Source organism: Pecten maximus, chromosome 6, assembly GCF_902652985.1.
Source record: "Pecten maximus chromosome 6, xPecMax1.1, whole genome shotgun sequence".
In the NCBI taxonomy this organism is placed as follows: domain Eukaryota; kingdom Metazoa; phylum Mollusca; class Bivalvia; order Pectinida; family Pectinidae; genus Pecten; species Pecten maximus.
This window is the reverse complement of record NC_047020.1, coordinates 17,299,318-17,324,335: the sequence shown is the minus strand read 5'-3', so window position 1 is coordinate 17,324,335 and position 25,018 is coordinate 17,299,318. Positions and strand designations below refer to the sequence as shown.

At 40.0% G+C, this 25,018-nt stretch overlaps 1 protein-coding gene across 1 annotated transcript; it reads right to left on the bottom strand.

Moving 5' to 3' along the window:
* Positions 1-230: 230 nt before the first annotated feature.
* On the bottom strand, positions 231-23,916 carry LOC117330069 (iron-regulated protein FrpC-like). The gene is made up of 11 exons (XM_033888288.1): positions 23,609-23,916; positions 11,314-11,562; positions 10,753-11,000; positions 8,490-8,651; positions 7,382-7,543; positions 6,680-6,952; positions 5,236-5,535; positions 3,813-4,085; positions 2,256-2,501; positions 726-879; positions 231-567 (listed from the first exon to the last, which is right to left on the bottom strand). The coding sequence occupies exons 1-11, from the start codon at positions 23,914-23,916 to the stop codon at positions 231-233; spliced, it is 2,712 nt and encodes a 903-aa protein (XP_033744179.1).
* Positions 23,917-25,018: the final 1,102 nt, after the last annotated feature.

Genomic DNA, 25,018 nt, shown 5'->3' with positions numbered 1-25,018 from the left:
TGGACTTGTTTATGATAGCATCACCTGATGGACTGATGATGATACCATCACCTGATGGACTGATGATGATACCATCACCTGATGGAGTGTTGATGATATCATCCCTTCATGGACTGTTGATATCATCACTTGATGGACTGTTGCCGATACAGTCACTTCATGGGCTGTTGATGATACTATCACTTGATGGACTGTTGATGATTCAATCACATGATGGACTGTCGATATCATCACTTGATGGGACTTGTTGATGATAGCATCACCTGATGAACTGTTGATGATTCCATCACTGGATGGACTGTTGATGATACATCACTTGATGTACTGTTGATGATTTCATCACATGATGGACTGTTGATGATATTATCACTTGGTGGACTGTTGATGACACCATCACCTGATGGACTGTTGACGATACCATCACATGATGGACTGTTGATAATATCATCACATGATGGACTTTTGACGATACCATCACTTGATGGACTGTTGACGATACCATCACATGATGGACTGTTGATAATATCATCACATGATGGACTTTTGACGATACCATCACTTGATGGACTGTTGATGATATCATCATATAATGGACTGTTGATATCATTACTTGATGGACTGTTGCCGATACAGTCACTTCATGGGCTGTTGATGATACTATCACTTGATGGACTGTTGATGATTCAATCACATGATGGACTGTCGATATCATCACTTGATGGGACTTGTTGATGATAGCATCACCTGATGAACTGTTGATGATTCCATCACTGGATGGACTGTTGATGATATCATCACCTGATGGACTGTTGATGATATCCTCACTTGATAAACTGTTGATGATTCCATTACATGATGGACTGTTGATGATATTATCACCTGATGGACTGTTGCTGATACCGTCACATGATGGACTGTTGATGATACCATCACATGATGGACTGTTGATGAAATCATTTTTTGATGGACTGTTGATGATATCATCACATGATGGACTGTTGATGATATTATCACCTGCTGGACTGTTGATGATTCCATCACATGATGGACTGTTGATGATATTATCACGTGATGGACTCTTGATGATATCATCACCTGATGGACTGTTGACGATTCCATCACCTGATGGACTGTTGATGATACCATTACCTGATGGACTGTTGATGATATCATCACCTTATGGACTGTTGATAATACCATCAACTGATGGACTGTTGAAAATACCATCACCTGATGGACTGTTGATGATATCATCACATGATGGACTGTTGATGATATCATCACCTAATGGACTGTTGATGATTCCATCACTTGATGGACTATTACTGATACTATCACCCGATGGACTGTTGACGATACCATCACCTGATGGACTGTTGATAATACCATCAACTGATGGACTGTTGAAAATACCATCACCCGATGGACTGTTGATGATATCATCACTGATGGACTATTGACGATACCATCACTTGATGGATTGTTGACGATATCATCACCTGATGGACTGTTGATGCTACAATCACATGATGGATTGTTGATGATACCATCACTTGATGGACTGTCGATGATATCATCTCTTAATGGACTGTTGATGATATTATCACTTGATGGACTGTTGATGATACCATCACTTGATGGACTGTTGATGATATCATCACCTGATGGACTGTTGATGATACCATCACTTGATGGATTGTTGACGATACCATCACATGATGGACTGTTGATGATACCGTCACATGATGGACTGTTGATGATTCCATCACATGATGGACTGTTGATGATGTTATCACCTGGTGGACTGTTGATGATATTATCACATGATGGACTGTTGATGATACAATCACATGATGGATTGTTGATGATACCATCACTTGATGGACTGTCGATGATATCATCTCTTGATGGACTATTGATGATTCCATCACCTGATGGACTGTTGATGATCTCATCACATGATGGACTGTTGATGATATCCTCACTTGATCAACTGTTGATGATTCCATTACATGATGGACTGTTGATGATACCATCACCTGATGGACTGTTGATGATTTCATCACCTGATGGACTGTTGATGATATCATCACCTGATGGACTGTTGATGATATCATCACCTAATGGACTGTTGATGATTCCATCACTTGATGGACTATTACTGATACCATCACCCGATGGACTGTTGACGATACCATCACCTGATGGACTGTTGACGATAACATCACTTGATGGACTGTTGATGATATCATTACCTGATGGACTGTTGATGATACCATCACGTGATAGATTATTGATGATACCATCACCTGATGGACTGTTGATATCATTTCTTGATGGACTATTGATGATACCATCACTTGATGGACTGTTGATGATATCATCACCTAATGGACTGTTGATGATTCCATCACTTGATGGACTATTACTGAGAGCATCACTTGATGGACTTGATGATACCATCACCTGATGGAGTGTTGATGATATCATCCCTTCATGGCCTGTTGATATCATCACTTGATGGACTGTTGCCGATACAATCACTTCATGGGCTGTTGATAATACTATCACTTGATGGACTGTTGATGATTCAATCACCTGATGGACTGTCGATATCATCACTTGATGGGACTTGTTGATGATAGCATCACCTGATGAACTGTTGATGATACCATCACTTGAAAGACTGTTGACAATATCATTACCTTAGTGACTGTTGATGATTCCATCACTGGATAGACTATTGATGATATTATCTCTTGATGGACTTGTTGATGATATATTCACCTGATGGACTGTTGATGATCTCATCACCTTATGGACTGTTGATAATACCATCAACTGATGGACTGTTGAAAATACCATCACCTGATGGACTGTTGATGATATCATCACATGATGGACTGTTGATGATATCATCACCTAATGGACTGTTGATGATTCCATCACTTGATGGACTATTACTGATACTATCACCCGATGGACTGTTGATGATATCATCACTGATGGACTATTGACGATACCATCACTTGATGGATTGTTGACGATATCATCACCTGATGGACTGTTGATGATACAATCACATGATGGATTGTTGATGATACCATCACTTGATGGACTGTCGATGATATCATCTCTTAATGGACTGTTGATGATATTATCACTTGATGGACTGTTGATGATACCATCACTTGATGGACTGTTGATGATATCATCACCTGATGGACTGTTGATGATACCATCACTTGATGGATTGTTGACGATACCATCACATGATGGACTGTTGATGATACCGTCACATGATGGACTGTTGATGATTCCATCACATGATGGACTGTTGATGATGTTATCACCTGGTGGACTGTTGATGATATTATCACATGATGGACTGTTGATGATACAATCACATGATGGATTGTTGATGATACCATCACTTGATGGACTGTCGATGATATCATCTCTTGATGGACTATTGATGATTCCATCACCTGATGGACTGTTGATGATCTCATCACATGATGGACTGTTGATGATATCCTCACTTGATCAACTGTTGATGATTCCATTACATGATGGACTGTTGATGATACCATCACCTGATGGACTGTTGATGATTTCATCACCTGATGGACTGTTGATGATATCATCACCTGATGGACTGTTGATGATATCATCACCTAATGGACTGTTGATGATTCCATCACTTGATGGACTATTACTGATACCATCACCCGATGGACTGTTGACGATACCATCACCTGATGGACTGTTGACGATAACATCACTTGATGGACTGTTGATGATATCATTACCTGATGGACTGTTGATGATACCATCACGTGATAGATTATTGATGATACCATCACCTGATGGACTGTTGATATCATTTCTTGATGGACTATTGATGATACCATCACTTGATGGACTGTTGATGATATCATCACCTAATGGACTGTTGATGATTCCATCACTTGATGGACTATTACTGAGAGCATCACTTGATGGACTTGATGATAGCATCACCTGATGGACTGTTGACGATACCATCACCTGATGGAGTGTTGATGATATCATCCCTTCATGGCCTGTTGATATCATCACTTGATGGACTGTTGCCGATACAATCACTTCATGGGCTGTTGATAATACTATCACTTGATGGACTGTTGATGATTCAATCACCTGATGGACTGTCGATATCATCACTTGATGGGACTTGTTGATGATAGCATCACCTGATGAACTGTTGATGATACCATCACTTGAAGGACTTTTGACAATATCATTACCTTATGGACTGTTGATGATTCCATCACTGGATGGACTATTGATGATATTATCTCTTGATGGACTTGTTGATGATATATTCACCTGATGGACTGTTGATGATTCCATCACTTGATGGACTATTACTGATACCATCACCCGATGGGCTGTTGATGATATCATCACCTTATGGACTGTTGATAATACCATCAACTGATGGACTGTTGAAAATACCATCACCTGATGGACTGTTGATGATATCATCACATGATGGACTGTTGATGATATCATCACCTAATGGACTGTTGATGATTCCATCACTTGATGGACTATTACTGATACCATCACCCGATGGGCTGTTGATGATATTATCACGTGATGGACTATTGACGATACCATCACTTGATGGATTGTTGACGATATCATCACCTGATGGACTGTTGATGATACAATCACATTATGGATTGTTGATGATACCATCACTTGATGGACTGTCGATGCTATCATCTCTTGATGGACTGTTGATGATATTATCACTTGATGGACTGTTGATGATACCATCACCTGATGGACTGTTGACGATACCATCACTTGATGGACTGTTGACGATACCATCACCTGATGGACTGTTGATGATACCATCACCTGATGGACTGTTGACGATACCATCACTTGATGGACTGTTGATGATACCATCACCTGATGGACTGTTGATGATACCATCACCTGATGGACTGTTGACGATACCATCACTTGATGGACTGTTGATGATATCATCACCTGATGGACTGTTGATGATACCATCACCTGATGGACTGTTGACGATACCATCACTTGATGGACTGTTGACGATACCATCACCTGATGGACTGTTGATGATACCATCACCTGATGGACTGTTGACGATACCATCACTTGATGGACTGTTGATGATACCATCACTTGATGGACTGTTGATGATACCATCACCTGATGGACTGTTGACGATACCATCACATGATGGACTGTTGATGATACCATCACGTGATAGATTATTGATGATACCATCACCTGATGGACTGTTGATATCATTTCTTGATGGACTATTGATGATACCATCACTTGATGGACTGTTGATGATATCATCACCTAATGGACTGTTGATGATTCCATCACTTGATGGACTATTACTGAGAGCATCACTTGATGGACTTGATGATAGCATCACCTGATGGACTGTTGACGATACCATCACCTGATGGAGTGTTGATGATATCATCCCTTCATGGCCTGTTGATATCATCACTTGATGGACTGTTGCCGATACAATCACTTCATGGGCTGTTGATAATACTATCACTTGATGGACTGTTGATGATTCAATCACCTGATGGACTGTCGATATCATCACTTGATGGGACTTGTTGATGATAGCATCACCTGATGAACTGTTGATGATACCATCACTTGAAGGACTTTTGACAATATCATTACCTTATGGACTGTTGATGATTCCATCACTGGATGGACTATTGATGATATTATCTCTTGATGGACTTGTTGATGATATATTCACCTGATGGACTGTTGATGATCTCATCACCTTATGGACTGTTGATAATACCATCAACTGATGGACTGTTGAAAATACCATCACCTGATGGACTGTTGATGATATCATCACATGATGGACTGTTGATGATATCATCACCTAATGGACTGTTGATGATTCCATCACTTGATGGACTATTACTGATACCATCACCCGATGGGCTGTTGATGATATCATCACCTGATGGACTGTTGATGATATTATCACCTGATGGACTATTGACGATATCATCACCTGATGGACTGTTGATGATACAATCACATTATGGATTGTTGATGATACCATCACTTGATGGACTGTCGATGCTATCATCTCTTGATGGACTGTTGATGATATTATCACTTGATGGACTGTTGATGATACCATCACCTGATGGACTGTTGACGATACCATCACCTGATGGACTGTTGACGATACCATCACTTGATGGACTGTTGATGATATCATCACCTGATGGACTTTTGATGATACCATCACCTGATGGACTGTTGACGATACCATCACATGATGGACTGTTGATGATACCGTCACATGATGGACTCTTGATGATTCCATCACATGATGGACTGTTGATGATATCATCTCTTGATGGACTGTTGATGATATCATCAACTGATGGACTGTTGATAATACCATCACCTGATGGACTGTTGACGATACCATCACCTGATGGACTGTTGATGATATCATCAACTGATGGACTGTTGATAATACCATCACCTGATGGACTGTTGACGATACCATCACTTGATGGACTGTTGATGATCTCATCACATGATGGACTGTTGATAATATCATCACATGATGGACTTTTGACGATACCATCACTTGATGGACTGTTGATGATATCATCATCTAATGGACTGTTGATCATTCGATCACCTAATGGACTGTTGATATCATTACTTGCTGGACTGTTGACGATACCATTATTTGCTGGATTGTTGATGATTCCATCACTTGATGGACTATTGATGATACCATCACCTGATGGACTGTGGATGATACCATCACCTGATGGACTATTTATGATATCATCACATGATGGACTGTTGATAATATCATCACATGATAGACTGTTGATGACATCATCACCTGATGGACTGTTGATAATATCATCACCGGATGGACTGTTGACGATACCATTACCCGATGGACTGTTGACGGTGTAATTTGTTCATGGACTGTTGATATCATCACGTGATGGACTGTTGATGATTCCATCACCTGATGGACTGTTGATAATACCATCACCTGATGGACTGTTGATGATACCATCACCTGATGGACTGTTGATGATACCACCATCTGATGGACTGTTGATGATATTATCACTTGATGGAATGCTAATGATAACATTCCCGGATGAACTGTTGACGATACCTTTACCTGATGGACGGTTGCCGATACCATCACTTGATGGACTGTTGACGATACCATCACCTGATGGACTGTTGATGATATCATCACCTGATGGACTGTTGATAATATCATCACCGGATGGACTGTTGGTGATACCATTACCTGATGGACGGTTGATGATTCCATTACTTGATGGACTGTTGGTGATACCATCACTTGATGGACTGTTGATGATATCATCACATGATAGAGTGTTGATGATATCATCACCTGATGGACTGTTGATAATATCATCACCGGATGGACTGTTGATGATTCCATCACCTTATGGAATAATAATGATAACATTCCCGGATGAACTGCTGACGATACCATTAACTGATGGACGGTTGTTGATACCATCACTTGATGGACTGTTGACGATACCATCACTTGATGGACTGTTGACGATACCATCACTTGATGGACTGTTGATGATACCATCACTTGATGAACTGTTGACGATACCATTACCTGATGGACTGTTGACGATACCATCACTTGATGGACTGTTGATGATTCCATCACCTTATGGACTGTTGATGATACCATCACCTGATGGACTGTTGATGATTCCATCACTTGATGGAATGCTAATGATAACATTCCCGGATGAACTGTTGACGATACCATCACATGATGGACTGTTTATGATACCATCACTTGATGGACTGTTGACGATACCATCACCTGATGGACTGTTGACGATACCATCACCTGATGGACTGTTGACGATACCATCACCTGATGGACTGTTTATGATACCATCACTTGATGGACTTGTTGATGATATCATCACCTGATGGACTGTTGACGATACCATCACTTGATGGACTGTTGATGATACCATCACTTGATGGACTGTTGATGATACCATCACTTGATGGACTGTTGATAATACCATCACCTGATGGACTGTTGATGATACCATCACCTGATGGACTGTTGATGATACCACCATCTGATGGACTGTTGATGATATTATCACTTGATGGAATGCTAATGATAACATTCCCGGATGAACTGTTGACGATACCTTTACCTGATGGACGGTTGCCGATACCATCACTTGATGGACTGTTGTTGATACCGTCACTTGATGGACTATTGACGATACCATCACCTGATGGACTGTTGATGATATCATCACCTGATGGACTGTTGACGATACCATCACCTGATGGACTGTTGATAATATCATCACCGGATTGACTGTTGGTGATACCATTACCTGATGGACGGTTGATGATTCCATCACTTGATGGACTGTTGGTGATACCATCACTTGATGGACTGTTGATGATATCATCACATGATAGAGTGTTGATGATATCATCACCTGATGGACTGTTGATAATATCATCACCGGATGGACTGTTGATGATTCCATCACCTTATGGAATAATAATGATAACATTCCCGGATGAACTGTTGACGATACCATTACCTGATGGACGGTTGTTGATACCATCACTTGATGGACTGTTGACGATACCATCACTTGATGGACTGTTGACGATACCATCACTTGATGGACTGTTGATGATACCATCACTTGATGAACTGTTGACGATACCATTACCTGATGGACTGTTGACGATACCATCACTTGATGGACTGTTGATGATTCCATCACCTTATGGACTGTTGATGATACCATCACCTGATGGACTGTTGATGATTCCATCACTTGATGGAATGCTAATGATAACATTCCCGGATGAACTGTTGACGATACCATCACATGATGGACTGTTTATGATACCATCACTTGATGGACTGTTGACGATACCATCACCTGATGGACTGTTGACGATACCATCACCTGATGGACTGTTGACGATACCATCACCTGATGGACTGTTTATGATACCATCACTTGATGGACTTGTTGATGATATCATCACCTGATGGACTGTTGACGATACCATCACTTGATGGACTGTTGATGATACCATCACTTGATGGACTGTTGATGATACCATCACTTGATGGACTGTTGACGATACCATCACCTGATGGACTGTTGATAATACCATCACCTGATGGACTGTTGATGATATCATCACTTGATGGACTTGTTGATGATATCATCACCTGATGGACTGTTGATGATATCATCACATGATGGACTGTTGACAATACCATCACCTGATGGACTGTTGATGATATCATCACCTGATGGACTGTTTATGATACCATCACCTGATGGACTGTTTATGATACCATCACCTGATGGACTGATGATGATTTCATAACCTGGTGGACTGTTGATGATACCATCACCTGATGGACTGTTGATGATTCCATCACTTGATGGAATGCTAATGATAACATTCCCGGATGAACTGTTGACGATACCATCACATGATGGACTGTTTATGATACCATCACTTGATGGACTGTTGACGATACCATCACCTGATGGACTGTTGACGATACCATCACCTGATGGACTGTTGACGATACCATCACCTGATGGACTGTTTATGATACCATCACTTGATGGACTTGTTGATGATATCATCACCTGATGGACTGTTGACGATACCATCACTTGATGGACTGTTGATGATACCATCACTTGATGGACTGTTGATGATACCATCACTTGATGGACTGTTGACGATACCATCACCTGATGGACTGTTGATAATACCATCACCTGATGGACTGTTGATGATATCATCACTTGATGGACTTGTTGATGATATCATCACCTGATGGACTGTTGATGATATCATCACATGATGGACTGTTGACAATACCATCACCTGATGGACTGTTGATGATATCATCACCTGATGGACTGTTTATGATACCATCACCTGATGGACTGTTTATGATACCATCACCTGATGGACTGATGATGATTTCATAACCTGGTGGACTGTTGATGATACCATCACCTGATGGACTGATGATAATATCATCACCTGATGGACTGTTGACGATACCATCACCTGATGGACTGTTGATGATACCATCACTTGATGGACTGTTGACGATACCATCACCTGATGGACTGTTGATGATTCCATCACCTGATGGACTGTTGATGATACCATCACTTGATGGACTGTTGATGATACCATCACCTGATGGATTGTTGATAATATCATCACATGATAGACTGTTGATGATATCATCACGTGATGGACTGTTGATAATATCATCACCTGATGGACTGTGGATGATACCATCACCTGATGGACTATTTATGATATCATCACATGATGGAATGTTGATAATATCATCACCGGATGGACTGTTGATGATTTCATCACCTGATGGAATGCTAATGATAACATTCCCGGATGAACTGTTGACGATACCATTACCTGATGGACGGTTGATGATTCCATCACCTGATGGACTGCTGATATCATCACCTGATGGACTGTTGATGATTCCATCACTTGATGGACTGTTGATATCATCACCTGATGGACTGTTGATGATTCCATCACTTGATGGACTGTTGATATCATCACCTGATGAACTGTTGATGATTCCATCATTTGATGGACTGTTGATATCATTGTCTGATGAACTGTTGACGATACCATCACTTGATGGACTGTTGATGATATCATCACCTAATGGACTGTTGATGATTCTATCACTTGATTGACTGTTGATGATACCATCACTTGATGGACTGTTGATGATACCATCACTTGAAGGACTGTTGACAATATCATTACCTGATGGACTGTTGATGATTCCATCACTTAATGGACTGTTGATGATATCATCACCTGATCAACTGTTGAAGATTCCATTACATGTTGGACTGTTGATGAGATTATCTCTAGATGGACTGTTGATGATATCATCACCTGATGGACCGTTGATGATCTCATCACATGATGGACTGTTGATAATTCCATCACCTGATGGACTGTTGATGATATCATCACATGTTGAATTATTGATGATACCATTACCTAATGGACTGTTGATATCATTTCTTGATGGACTATTGACTATACCATCACTTGATGGACTATTGACGATACCAGCACTTGATGGACTGTTGATGATATCATCACCTTATGGACTGTTGAATGATTCCATCACCTGATAAACTGTTGATATCATGACTTGATGGACTGTTGTTGATATCATCACCTAATGGACTGTTGATGATATTATCACGTGATGGACTGTGGATGATACCATCACCTGATGGACTGTGAATGATACCATCACCTGATGGGCTGCTGATGATACCATCACTTGATGGACTGTTGATGATACCATCACCGGATGGACTGTTTATGATACCATCACCTGATGGACTGTTGATGATATCATCACCTGATGGACTGTTGATGATATCATCATATGATGGACTGTCCACGGTTTCATGACCTGATATAATGTTGATGATACCATCACCTGATGGACTGTTTAGATATGTAGTGATGGAGACATATACCAAATGAAAATGTGACGTACGTGTGTTTTCTTCATCTCCATCAATGCTGTTGTTGTCCAAATAAATGTTCCCGTTTGATACAATGTACCGTGGGTGACTACTATTATGTATACGGAACTGTCTCCAGAAATGACTGAAATTTCATTTCGATCGCTTCAAATCAAGCTTCATACAGACCTTTTAACTAAACATCAATTTCAAGGTAAACATTTTGGCTGATTTGTTTGTTTGTTTGTTTGTTAGCTTTACCGCCTCGTAAACAGCCTGAGTAATGTTAAGGCGCGATCTCCTTGTAGTAGTTGGTGACTACCTTACTGAACAACAACATGTAGGAGGCCAGTCGAATGCCATACAGAGCAATTAGGGTAAAGTGTCGTGTCCAAGGACAAGATTAACACAGACACAAGACAACACAGAGCGGTATATTTCTCAGCTTCCCAAGAAACACAAACTGCCACGGGAAGGGAGAATCGAACCACGTTCATCGGACCTTCATCTTAAGGTTGCGTGGCCGACAGAGCTATTGCGGCTCATTTTGTTTAAGTCAAGGTCGATGTTATTATAAACTGAAAATTAATTACCAAGGTCTACGCAATACTTTCTTACTGTGTTTGCTCTAGGAAGCATGTTATGACGTCATTTATTTTGACAAGTCAGACTATATGATATTACATGACAAGTACACAGTTGAGACTGCAGGTAGAGATTTTGAAAAACTTTATTATTATTTTAGATAGGAAACCATGGAAACACATTTGATATTTTATTCTAAATAGAAAATACTAATCATACTTCAATATTTCAATCTTCCAGGTAACTTGTTAACTACTAAGACAAGACTTGTCTTGTTTATATTGGATTTCTAAATTTCACCCAACTCCTTAGAAAACGTTTTATTGCTTGCTCGGCTCTTTCGCCAACTTTTCGGAATATCTTACTAACATAGTACATACAGTACTTAATCAAGTGGTACAAAAGTAACACTAACCGAATGTCGAGTTTGTAGGACTCCAAAAGGATTTAAACCAGTCGGAAACATCTGCTAATTAAAATCCTATTTTCTATAATAACAGTTTAATTTTCCACTCTCTGCACTACCATAGCCTATTCCAAACCTAAGGATTGCCTTTTGTTTTAAGAGGTTCATTTTCGAAGAAAGGCGAACAAATACAATTCAAGTAAATCGTAGTATATGATTATGAATCATACTGCAACTGATTTCGTGAGTATAATGTGACCGGGTGGGGTGTGCTGCTGGGTGTCTTCGGCAGTATGCTTCAGTGAGGTAGCACTATAAATCGGCAAAAGTTCGGCCTATCACAAGGAGACTTAACACATACCGCAGCCTCCCAAAACACACATACGCACTCAATACACGCATGCATGTCGCACGCACAGCAGGCCGTCCTTAAATGACCTTAGCTGTTAATAGGACGTTAAACAAAATAAACCAAACCAAACCAAACATTTCGTGAATTAGTGAGGCAAATATCAAATATACCGAGCATGAGATCGTGAAAAGATTGCATTTCCAGTTTGTTCCGTTCGATGATATATCATATAACGGACTATTGCCATGCCCTTTGGGGGAAAGTCTACTCATGGACGACTCCTTTTCGTATGATTTTCACTAAGACCTTAACAGAACACGTATTGTTGAGTCTTCAAATTTCGTCTGTAAATGTAATGATGATGTGATGCAATCGAATAAGAAAAAATCGTTAACTATGTAGATTGTTTACCCTGAAGACCTTGGAATCTAGGATACAACACACTTTGACTACATGAGTTACCATTAGTATCTGACCTTTTCTAAGAATCTAATCAATAGGGTTCCCTTCCGTCTAAGCTTTACATTAAACGTTATGATGTCAATGTCCTGAATATTGCAAACTTCCATTTCCAGATAGTAATATGCCTGCTTTCTCAGCCTACTCTGTTATCAAAGCTGATTCGATTCCCAAAAACTTGTTCAAAAACATTGGAATTTCTGTGCTAGATGTCGCCTGCTGACGGGAAATACAACATTGCGAGAGATACATGTGATGGACACAAAAGGACATGGTCGACAGCAAGATCGTATTGTATAAAATTATATTTCTTAATGATCGATATATAAAGTATGTTGACTTTGATGTTCGTTAATATGCATGTACCTCGAGGTCCTGTAGTCACTTATCGTGTTTTCTTTTTGTGAACGTGGCATTAAATAGATTGAACAAGTGTTGCAGACATAAAATCGAAGACGCTTACCATTTTGGAGCGCCTGGTCTCATTCCCTTGTACTTTTTGAATGCTACCATTACCCAGCAAATACGTACATTTTAAACTTACGTATTAACTCTCAGACATCACTACAACATGTTGGTAATTTTGTATTTTAATCCAAGACTTCTGTCCGAATGCTTCTGTCTCAGATTAAAGAGTTTCTATTGTAAGAGTAACGATGATTAAAAATGTTGGTCCCCTGTTCAAGAATAGACACATTAGAAATAACAAGTGTTTTTATCAATATTGAATATAAACATCCTGACAAAATAAATAATATTTAAGTTAAATAATGCATACATGTATTTACAGCTAACGCCTTACACACTGTTTAATATGTATATGACGGAAATTCGCTAAGCCGGACGATAAACTGTAGAGCGTCAATTCCTTATAAATGGTTTACCTTCACATAGGATGCGTAAAGGAATGTTTGTTTGTTTTATTTTATTTTTGCTTTTTTGTTGTTGTTTTTTTGTTTGTTTTTTTGTTTTTTGTTTTTGGTTTTTTTGTTGTTTTTTTTTCAGTCGAATATGTTGTTATTGCGGTTGCTTCATCACGAAGTATGTAATAAGAACAGCAACTGTGCGCAAGTATAGTTACGACCTTTCAGGACTGACCTTGACCTTAGTCTTAACCTTGGCTTATTCAACAATCACTTCCTTAACTATTTACATTTTACAGTATGTCCTTTAACCTTTTATTCGCTTTCATTAATTGTGATGGAAAAACAATACGAAAACTTCTTTCAAGCATGTGGCCTTGACCTTTGACCTCATGAATATTGCCTTTACTTTTCAGCGTTGTTAACGAAAAGTAATCATACAAAAGTTTATTTGAATTAATGTAATGAACAACTTGTTGAAAGTTTAACAAAGATATATATATGTTTTATCAAAATAGTCTACTTCGTTTCCACGCATTCGTATTATGGTACTTCAAATCTTTACTTTTGACATTTGTTGTTTGACCTTTGACCTTCAAATGTTGCGAAGGTACTTTAAGTCACACACATGACTAAGATATAACACGATATGTTTTGATACAGACGCCATACATGAGTACACGAGACATAAACATGTAATCAAGAACCATAGATAACATGTATCAATCTTATTCCACCAATATATACTTTGGAAAGACTATTTGCCTATCTGTAACATTATCTAACATTCTCAAACTTTTCAGAAAATGAGTTACTTATTTGGATTATTTCACTGAAAATTGAAATTGCTCTTTGATCCACAAAGTAGCATACAGGTGATTTGTTAACAAATGTTTTCATTTTTCTATATGAATATGAGATAATCGGACCTTATAAGACATGTCTTTTATGAAGACTACAGAAACGTTGATAATGGAATTAAAATGAACACTGTGTATAATCATCAGACATAGCTTGCATGTTTTTGAAACCTGATAATAATGTCATTTTTATCTCAGTACCAGTGATGCTGGCCTGGAACACACTTCTCCATGATTTTGATTCTATGGCCGATCGGGGAACATATTACAAATTGCAGTTTCAAATAAATCTGACTTTGATAGAGGAAAACATGTCATAAAGGAGTGAATGGTATAAAACATGCGATATAAATCATGAAGATAGCTAACAAACCGCAGGTCGAGGCTCCAGGGAACATTTCTGACACCGGAAGTTGCGCGTGGCGGTGAATACAAAACCATTTCTCACCACCAGATCTGATAAATCAGAACAAAATGTCGTGGCGGTAAAAACACCCGGAACAGCTTCACCACAACAGAATGGAATCGGATTTATTTCACATGTGCATTCTGTTTGTGTCTTGTTGAAAATTATGGATGACCAAATGTTCTTAAATCAGATGCCTTTAAGGCCAATTAGGTTTCATTTTGTTCAGGAAACACACAACTCAGTTGCATCCTCGTCGAGGTTCCCAGCGCTGCAGCATGATAATGATTGGAGAAATTACATTATTTGTTAAAATATCGACAATCAAAAACTAAGTGAAGCATGTAACTGTAGAGAGGGTAATTTCCTCCAATGGAACACAGTTCTAACGAGAAACAAGCCGAGGTTTTGGATTTTCAATCAGGTGCGCCGAAATCTGCTTTTAATTTTTTTGTCAATACGAACGAGGTGGACCGTCCCGATACGTATGCCTTCATCCTTTATTCGGCAAGCCTCATAAAACCTTTATCCCCTAATTGCATCGACTATGAGCTATTTGAAGCACGTAATTGTTTAGTTGGGACAATAATTCGGCTAAATTTATTCGACCAATTTTGATTACATCTTGATTCGACATCATTCAACGAGCTCATAAAAGTACATTGGGCCTTTATTGTCTATGACAAATATGTTCCACAAGTTAATTGTGATTACCTAATTCCAAATGTATTGCAACAGATTTTTATTATAGATATGATTCTGAGCCAGGAAAGGTGATCTGTGGTCTTTGTCGTGGTGGGCGCATTGGATTTATGAAGGAGAACGTGATTCAAGCTTCTGGGAGAGTTGGGATTGTCAGAGGTTTGAGCTTTTTGTTACTTCGCTTCTGACTTCGTCCAGCCTCCCAGTTCGTAACTCATTACCGTAATAGTCGTTAGATCACACCCCTTAACGATTGGTTAAACTTCAACTTGAAAACTTTCTCTCCATCTACTAATTTTTCGGTCTTTAAACGACGGCGCTGTTTGCGCCACAACAGCGTGAAAACGGCCCTTTTTGCGAGGGTGGGGTGGTTCTCGATGCAGCCAACGTTCCGAAGAGCAAGACGCTTATGGAAACTTTGGTCTTCAGAGTCGCATTGTGATTTTTGTAAAGAAAACTAACAATTCTTCCCCAACAAAGAACAATTAACATGTTATTTTCTGTCGGCCTCGGCAGATGGTGCTAGCGAGAGCGTATTAAACTTTAGTAAAATGATGAAAAGTTTGTTCGCTGTTTTTCTGCAAAAGTCGCCTTTCCATCCTCTATCCAATTAGAAAGTCAAATTTTAATTAACTTGACGTAATCAGGAGATGATTATTTCATTCTTCACAATACAACTGATCAATTTGGTGGAAATAAAGATTTCATGAACAATTAGAATATGAATAAGGAACACGAAGCTGCAGTTAGGGGGTTGGCACGTGGGCATGGATTCCTGCTTACGTTGGATGCACGTGTGTCGCCGACAAGAGAAACAGAAGTGTGTGTGCCGATTCACACCCAGAACACTCTATTTTCTTTGTAATTAAGCACACTTACCAGCACAAGAGCGACCGCTGAGTAATTTGTATGTAATGTTACCTTAAGCCACAATCATGGGCATAAAGTCAGTCTTTAGAAAACTGCACGCGCATTCGCTATTCTGTCAGGACATAGAGTTATGTTTTTAAAGAATTGAAATCATTTTTTGGGTCCATTTGCAATCACCTGCCAGGGCAGGATACATATGAGGAGACAGATGCAGGCTGGCTAACCGATCCACACCTAGATAAAAACACTCCTCCATGATGGTTTATGATAGAAGAGCTGTACTGGTTTAGGACCCCTACGTTGACAAAAATGAAATAATGAAAGTGTCTGCTCGATTTTAATTTGTTATTACGTGATCTGAACAAATCGTCGCACTTGCGACGCTATCGAATGCATTCAAGAACCAACTTCTGTTTTTTTTCAGTTTCCAAAAGGATAGCCCGTGCCCCTGGCCAAATATCTAAATATGAATTATTCATGGTACTTGGTTTGGAATGGGTTGTTATGGAATATAAAAGGCTTTAAGGAGAGACTGAGGTTTACTTAGGCTCCTCTATGATATAATTATTCACATAATAAGCCCTGCTATACGATAGATTTCTGCAAGGCTTTCAGGCTCTCTTTGTCAAACAGATGTTGAAATTTCAACTTTCGAGATGACTTTGAAAATGAATGTGTAGTAGCCCTCACCCCTGTGTCGCGGAGTTGTTCACGTAATAGGCCTGTTGTTGTGCAATGATAAATGTAACTAACATTAACAGGGTTTTAAGTGCATTTCAAAAAATCTATCTACTTACACGTCAGTTTCATTCTCATTTAAACGATTGCGCCCGCAGAAAAAATTCTGTTCAATTCGAATTAAAAACGTTGCGCAACGCCGCTATGAAAAATTTTCCTTTGTGTTGGTAATAAAAAATCAACACAACTGTTTCCAGACATTTCAATTAGCCCCTAGATATTTGTAAAGCAGATGAAATGACAAAAATAATCACTTTAGAAAACTTTTTAAAAGTTTTCGAAAGTTTGATGAAATTGCAATAGTTCGTTCCCTTATGCGTCACGCTCGCCTCCCAGCCAACCAGACGAACACCTGCTCCGAGGATCAGCGTGCTGAAAGCCGTATGTTTACCCTACCATTCTGTCAATTTTCGTCTTATTTCATCAAAAGGTACAGGAAATATGAAGTAAATAACATTTGCATCTAGAAATCTGACGTTTTGGCGGTAAAACTTTGAAACTTTAGCCTTCCCGTCTTTCTTTGCGAGTCAAAATAACATAAACATCCGGTGCGTCAAGTCCTGATTAACATTAGAATGAGGCTTTGTGTTCATTCATTGAAAAGGATGCATAACGCTTCAAGGCTTGTCGGCGTAGTATAGGGCTGGGGAGTGTTTATTACCTCAAAATGTCTCGACGAAGGGATACATCATTATTTAAAATTATTAGAATTATGTCTTTTGTTTATACCAAACTGTTTTATAAAGTAAACAATGGAGACAATAGCATCGTAGTAATATGTTGAAAGACCCGTTATACAATTGTCGGTTAAAATACTACCGAAACGACTTGTTCAGACAGTGGTACTGCATCCTATCTGTACCATTTCTGATCAATTCTGTACGGTCAAAAGGGGGTAGTCGTGCATTTTAATTAATAACAAACACCATATTTGGCTAATTACAATTAACAGACAATCAAAATATATATCAGGCAGTCTAGAAAGAAATTTAAAGAAACCCAAACTGAAAATTTGAATTCATCATCAAGACCATTTACGATAAGCCTATGAATGAAGTTAGTGATTTAATACATTTTTATTGGCAACATGGAAATGTAAATTAACAAAATAAGTCGTTAAATATATGTAAGTAATTAATTAACACAATTATATGTTGACTTTTTCCTAGATACGTTTCGGAAACTCAGTCCGCGGCTGACCAGTAGTGTCGTCACGTCATAAGTTCCCATGCGCGTTTCAAGAGTGCATGTGACTCGGAGAGCCATCTAGTGGATTCCGCGGCAAAGGTTTACCCATAATACCGGTATCTCCCATACATCTCCTTGTGTCTAGGTGAGAATCTCAGGGCTGTTCCTCTATCACCTTTTAATTGTTGTGTTAATGCTGTTTTATGTAAGATTTTTTACACTGTAAGCATATCATAATATGGAAAAGTACAATAACGTATGTTACGTAAACCTGTTAGCTTAAGCGTGCGAAGAGACAAATGTTTGAAGTTCAGACTAGAGGAGATTATCAATATAAAACATACTACCTCGTTCCTGTGAAGAGAGGGCTGTGAACATGCGTGTGAGTTTTGCCATTTAAATCAACCGGTATATTAAAATCATAGAAAATACATTATTTTCATCAAAAACACATTTAACTTGTTATCAAAGCGAGGTTTGTAAAACTGCTTTAGAATAGAGAGAGATGCGGGTTTGATAGGCCTCGAAGAGACTATACCAATCATACTGTTTAGCCGGGCGGGAGCGACAATGACAATTTTATGACGCGAGAAGCATGCAGAAGATATCCAGAAGTTATTGAAGGATAAAGCTATATTAGTCGTTAGCTTGTAGTATCGGAGGGTGTCTGTAATTCATAGCCCTCTCCTTGTGTCTGTAGTGATCGTTAAATAGACCTACGTTCTATTGTCGCCAATACAAACGGTCAACTCCCGAAATACTTTAAACGAGCAAATTAGCAGCACACTTGATGTAAAAATTATGCTATACCTCCAAACTTCTGCTCACTGCTGACATAATGTTATTTGTGTGTAAGTGTGTGTGTGCGTTTGTGATTGATATTCGTTTGCGGGAAGTATTGAACCTCCTACACCCCTCTCATCTACATGTAATCCTCAGATGTTTCCATGTTACACAATGCAGTCGTCCTTTAACCTTGTAGAATACTCCGGCTAAAACTGAAATAGTTTTGTGTAAAATAGGAGAAAATTGAAGGTATCAATGCTCCAACACTATACCACGGAAGGAATTGTGCCCTGTAATTCGCCATCATTGTCGTACGCCAGGTGTATCGCGCCGATTAATTAAGATAAATCACAGGTAAGGCGTTTCATCATCTTACATGTGACACCTAGATCCCCTGGTAATGTAGAATACCCCATATTTACATATAAAACCTGCCGCAGCATTATTATTCCACCCCGTATATCACAGATCGCTCGTGGGGCCTACATACACTCGGGTTAATTATATACCCAGTGAAATGTCCGATATTGAGATATTAAAACACGACAGTACACATTACGTACCTGAAGGTTCCATGTCATACCATCCTGTTTACCCATAAACCTGAGTCCCGTCCGACAGTAAACATTCCGGAGACAAGATACAGTCGGGCCCGTTTACAGGCGGGGGATTTGCTGCAATAAAACTTTAAAGTAGGATTATATTTCTTTTCATGATACTGTCCTCTATCGAAAAGTCATTAGTTTCCCTGTGTTAGTATTCACTGAACTGCCCTCGCTCATTCTCTATTGTCTTTTACTTTCGGGTTTTTTTTCTTATGAAAAGAAATTAAATGGATAAAAAATAAGGCTTGATCAGTCTCCTTGTGTTGTGTCACGAGTCTTTCACCTGGGGCCATTGATTTGACAGGCTAGTTTGTTGGCCTGTTTGCCGAGTTAGATAGGGGTACTGCTGTAAGATATTGTAACATTACCACAGGACGTGGCGTTATTGCAGTCCCCATATTAGCCCGTGGGTCCCCCCTTGTGCGGTCAATGTAAATACGCCCGTAACCTGCAAGCAGATTACATTTTTGTCGTCGGCAACTCGGGAATGGAAATTATTTAAAGCTATAAACATCGTAAGGAGCGAATCGGCCTCCGTAACAAACAAACAATATCCGTAACACAATAAGAAATTATCAACACCATAAACTATGAAATGCAAATGTCACGTATTGCGATCTTAAAAGTCATCAAATTTTTAAAGAACAGAAATGCTTTTGATTTTGTAAAAAGTTATCAAAAGATTATATCACTGTCATAAAATTCAGAATGTCACATAACGCAGAATGCCTCTTCGTAAGAATTCAAACGGTAAAAAAATCATTTTACATTTTTTATTTCTTCTTAAAAGAATTAATTACAGTTTATGCCAAGAAAGACTTTTTTCAAAGAAGAGAATTAGTATTCATTCGTGTTAAATCAAATAATACGCATTGTTGCTGCCGCTGTGTAGTGTAAAGAGAAATGGATATCGCAGTCGAACATTAAACGGCCAGATATTTACATACAGGTTGACGTTAACGTCTGGCACATGTGAGGCACGTTCAGCATCTCAAACAAGACTAGATAATTTAGATTCCACCAATTTGTTCTGAGTAAAAACACTGTCAAAACAAAACAACATTTGTAGTTGTATACTTTTTATTCGAACACATGCAGAAATCAAATTAATTTTTTATCAAATATTGAAAAAAATATTCGAGAGACGTGGTCGCTGGACCGTGTCCATGCCTTCCTGTTAGCATCTATATTAATTGACTCCATTCACGCTGAAATATATTCCTGAAAAAACACGACCACATAAAGAGAAGTCGCATTTCGTTAACTGCGTATATTAGCTGTAGTAAGCAGATTGTATTAGAACCCTTCTGCGCCGTTATGCATTTAACATATTGAAAATTGACATGCTTCAACTGACATGTAATGTTCCATGTAAATGTACCCAAGCCGGTCTCTATTGCTTTTATACATGTTAAAGTCGGGGATTAGGAGACATTGACCACGGGGATGGCACTGGGCTGAAGGGAGCTAACACAGATCCCTCACAGGTGGTATCGGGGGCAGGTGACACGACCATGCCCCTTTTACCTCAGTGTATCGACTATCAACTCCTATTTGTTTATGGCTGTGGCAAATCCATCGCCATACTGAAAACACGCTCAACCGAATTATCCCTTCTTTTCACGCTTAAAATCTCCAGCGTTATTCAGGTGAAGTGTAGCGAGAATTAATTAAACCTTTTAGGTCGTTTCCCATAATATGATAAGATGAAGATTGGAAATAAAATTATGATGTAGTAATCGGGGGTCATAGTCTTATAAAGACCACCACTTGTACCCAGTGGAGCATGAGACTGATTGGGAACTAAATACAAAGTGAGATGGTAGCTGTGTTTTGTCTGGATCTGCCATGGCTGGGACACGCTCTGCTAAGTCGTCGAGTATCACCTTTATGGCACTGGCACGAGACTGGAACTAGCCAGCACCACTTAGTGTAGAGAACTGGAGTATAACAGAAAGTTAACGGATTCAGACCTGGTTTTGTTCCGTTTTTAGTCGTTCAAAGCGAGTTTTAGAAATCGAAGGGAGCAAGAATTGCCAATAGGTTAAATAAATCAAATTTGGAACATGTTGAAATGTTGAAATCCTAGTTCAATGAAATGTTGAAATCCTAGTTCAATGTTGACAAAAAATGTTTGTATACAACTGTTTTAACGAGAAAGGATAAAGATTAACAGGATGATTAATTGTGAACCAAAGTAAAATGGTATACATGAATTCTAACATGCGTTTCATCAAAAAGACAGTTAATCCTCTCAGTGAAATCAAAGTCTGTTTTTCAGACTTGGGAAAATCGGGATCATCTTTGAAGAGTTTTGGCCAAAGGATGAAATTAATCATTAATATCTTACATGCTCTATAGAAATCTGCATGATTGTTATTCATGCATCTGTTTTAATAATTCCGGACTTTTGGGTCATTATCCGACTCTAGTTTAGATAATTAGAATTTAAGTCCTGGATTTAAGTCATGGATACGCTTGTCTGGTATGCAAGTTCAACGCCAGCTGTAGAAAGCGCCAGCGTGAGCCCTGTTAACCTTGTTCGCATTGGACCGTTTGCATTAATTCTGCTTCAACAGAGTAATCTATTTCATAGAAACAACGAATACAATTTACTAAATTAAATCAAGAGAAAACACCATAACGAGTGGAACTTGACGGCTTAACGGATATCTCAAATGTGCCGAGCGAGCTAGTCCGACAACCTATTGGTCACATTATTTTTTGATAAAAAAAAACGAGTCTATTTCATAGCAGTAAGTACAAACCAGTTACAACTTCTTCGCCTTTTGAGTAGATATGGATATCATAATTTTGTTACACAGACTGTACTAGATATGTATTTGAGAAATATTTGGAACACTTAAAGTAATTTAATTCATTATCTATCTTTTGTCATTGGTAACTAATATTGTCATTCGTCATAGTGGAGATCAAACTGGAAACATCACAAAGAAATGTAGAATGGAGAAAAATATATATTTTTACCATAAGCACCTGTGTACTGTACATATATAGAACGGAGAAAAATATCTACTTTAACTACAAAGATCTGTCGACTTAACATATGTAGAATGGAGAAAAATATCTACTTTTACCATAAGGATCTTTCTAGTTGTATATTTGGCATCCGTCGCATCATGGCATCATGACTGTTGATGCCCCCTGACACCCGTCGCCATATGACCCTGACTGTTGGTGCCCCCTGACAGCCGTCGCTGACACTGACTGTTGGTACCCCCTGACACCCGTCGCTGACACTGACTGCTGGTACCCCCTGACACCCGTCGCCATATGACACTGAATGTTGGTGCCCCCTGATACCTGTCGCTGACACTGACTGCTGGTACCCCCTGACACCCGTCGCTGACACTGACTGCTGGTACCCCCTGACACCCGTCGCCATATGACCCTGACTGTCGGTACCCCCTGACACCCGTCGCCATATGACCCTGACTGTCGGTACCCCCTGACACCCGTCGCCATATGACCCTGACTGTCGGTACTCCCTGACATCCGTTGCCATGGACCCTGACTTTTGGTGCCCCCCGACACCCGTTGCCGTGGACCCTGACTTTTGGTGCCCCCCGACACCCGTCGCATTATGACCTGACTGTTGGTGCGCCCTGGCACCCGTCGCATTATGACCCTGACTGTTGGTGCCCCATGACACCCGTCGCTATATGACCCTGACTGTTGGTGCCCCCTGACACCCGTCGCCATATGACACTGACTGTTGGTACCCCCTGACCCCCGTCGCCATATGACACTGACTGTCGGTGCCCCCTGACACCCGTCGCTATATGACCCTGACTGTTGGTACCCCCTGACACCCGTCGCTATATGACCCTGGCTGTTGGTGCCCCCTGACACCCGTCGCTATATGACCCTGACTGTTGGTGCCCCCTGACACCCGTCGCCATATGACACTGACTGTTGGTACCCCCTGACACCCGTCGCCATATGACCCTGACTGTCGGTGCCCCCTGACACCCGTCGCCATATGACACTGACTGTTGGTACCCCCTGACACCCGTCGCAATATGACACTGACTGTCGGTACCCCTGACACCCGTCACCATATGACCCTGACTGTTGGTGCCCCATGACACCCGTCGCCATATGACCCTGACTGTCGGTACCCCCTGACACCCGTCGCCATATGACACTGAATGTTGGTACCCCCTGACACCCGTCGCCATATGACCCTGACTGTTGGTGCCCCCTGACACCCGTCGCCATATGACTCTGACTCTCGGTACCCCCTGACACCCGTCGCCATATGACTCTGACTCTCGGTACCCCCTGACACCCGTCGCCATATGACCTGACTGTTGGTGCGCCCTGGCACCCGTCGCCATATGACACTGACTGTCGGTGCCCTCTGACACCCGTCGGAATATTACCCTGACTGTCGGTACCCCCTGACACCCGTCGCCATTTGACCCTGACTGTCGGTGCCCCCTGACACCCGTCGCCATATGACCCTGACTGTCGGCACCCCCTGA

Coding starts and splice junctions, on each gene's coding strand:
- LOC117330069 (XM_033888288.1), bottom strand. CDS start 23,916: ATGGCGACGGGTGTCAGGGGGTACCAGCAGTCAGTGTCAGCGACGGGT. Junction 11,563..23,608: donor CAACTAGAAAGATCCTTATG/GTAAAAGTAGAT, acceptor TATCATCAACAG/TCCATCAGGTGATGGTATCA. Junction 2,502..3,812: donor TATCATCAACAGTCCATCAG/GTAATGATATCA, acceptor TGATATCAACAG/GCCATGAAGGGATGATATCA.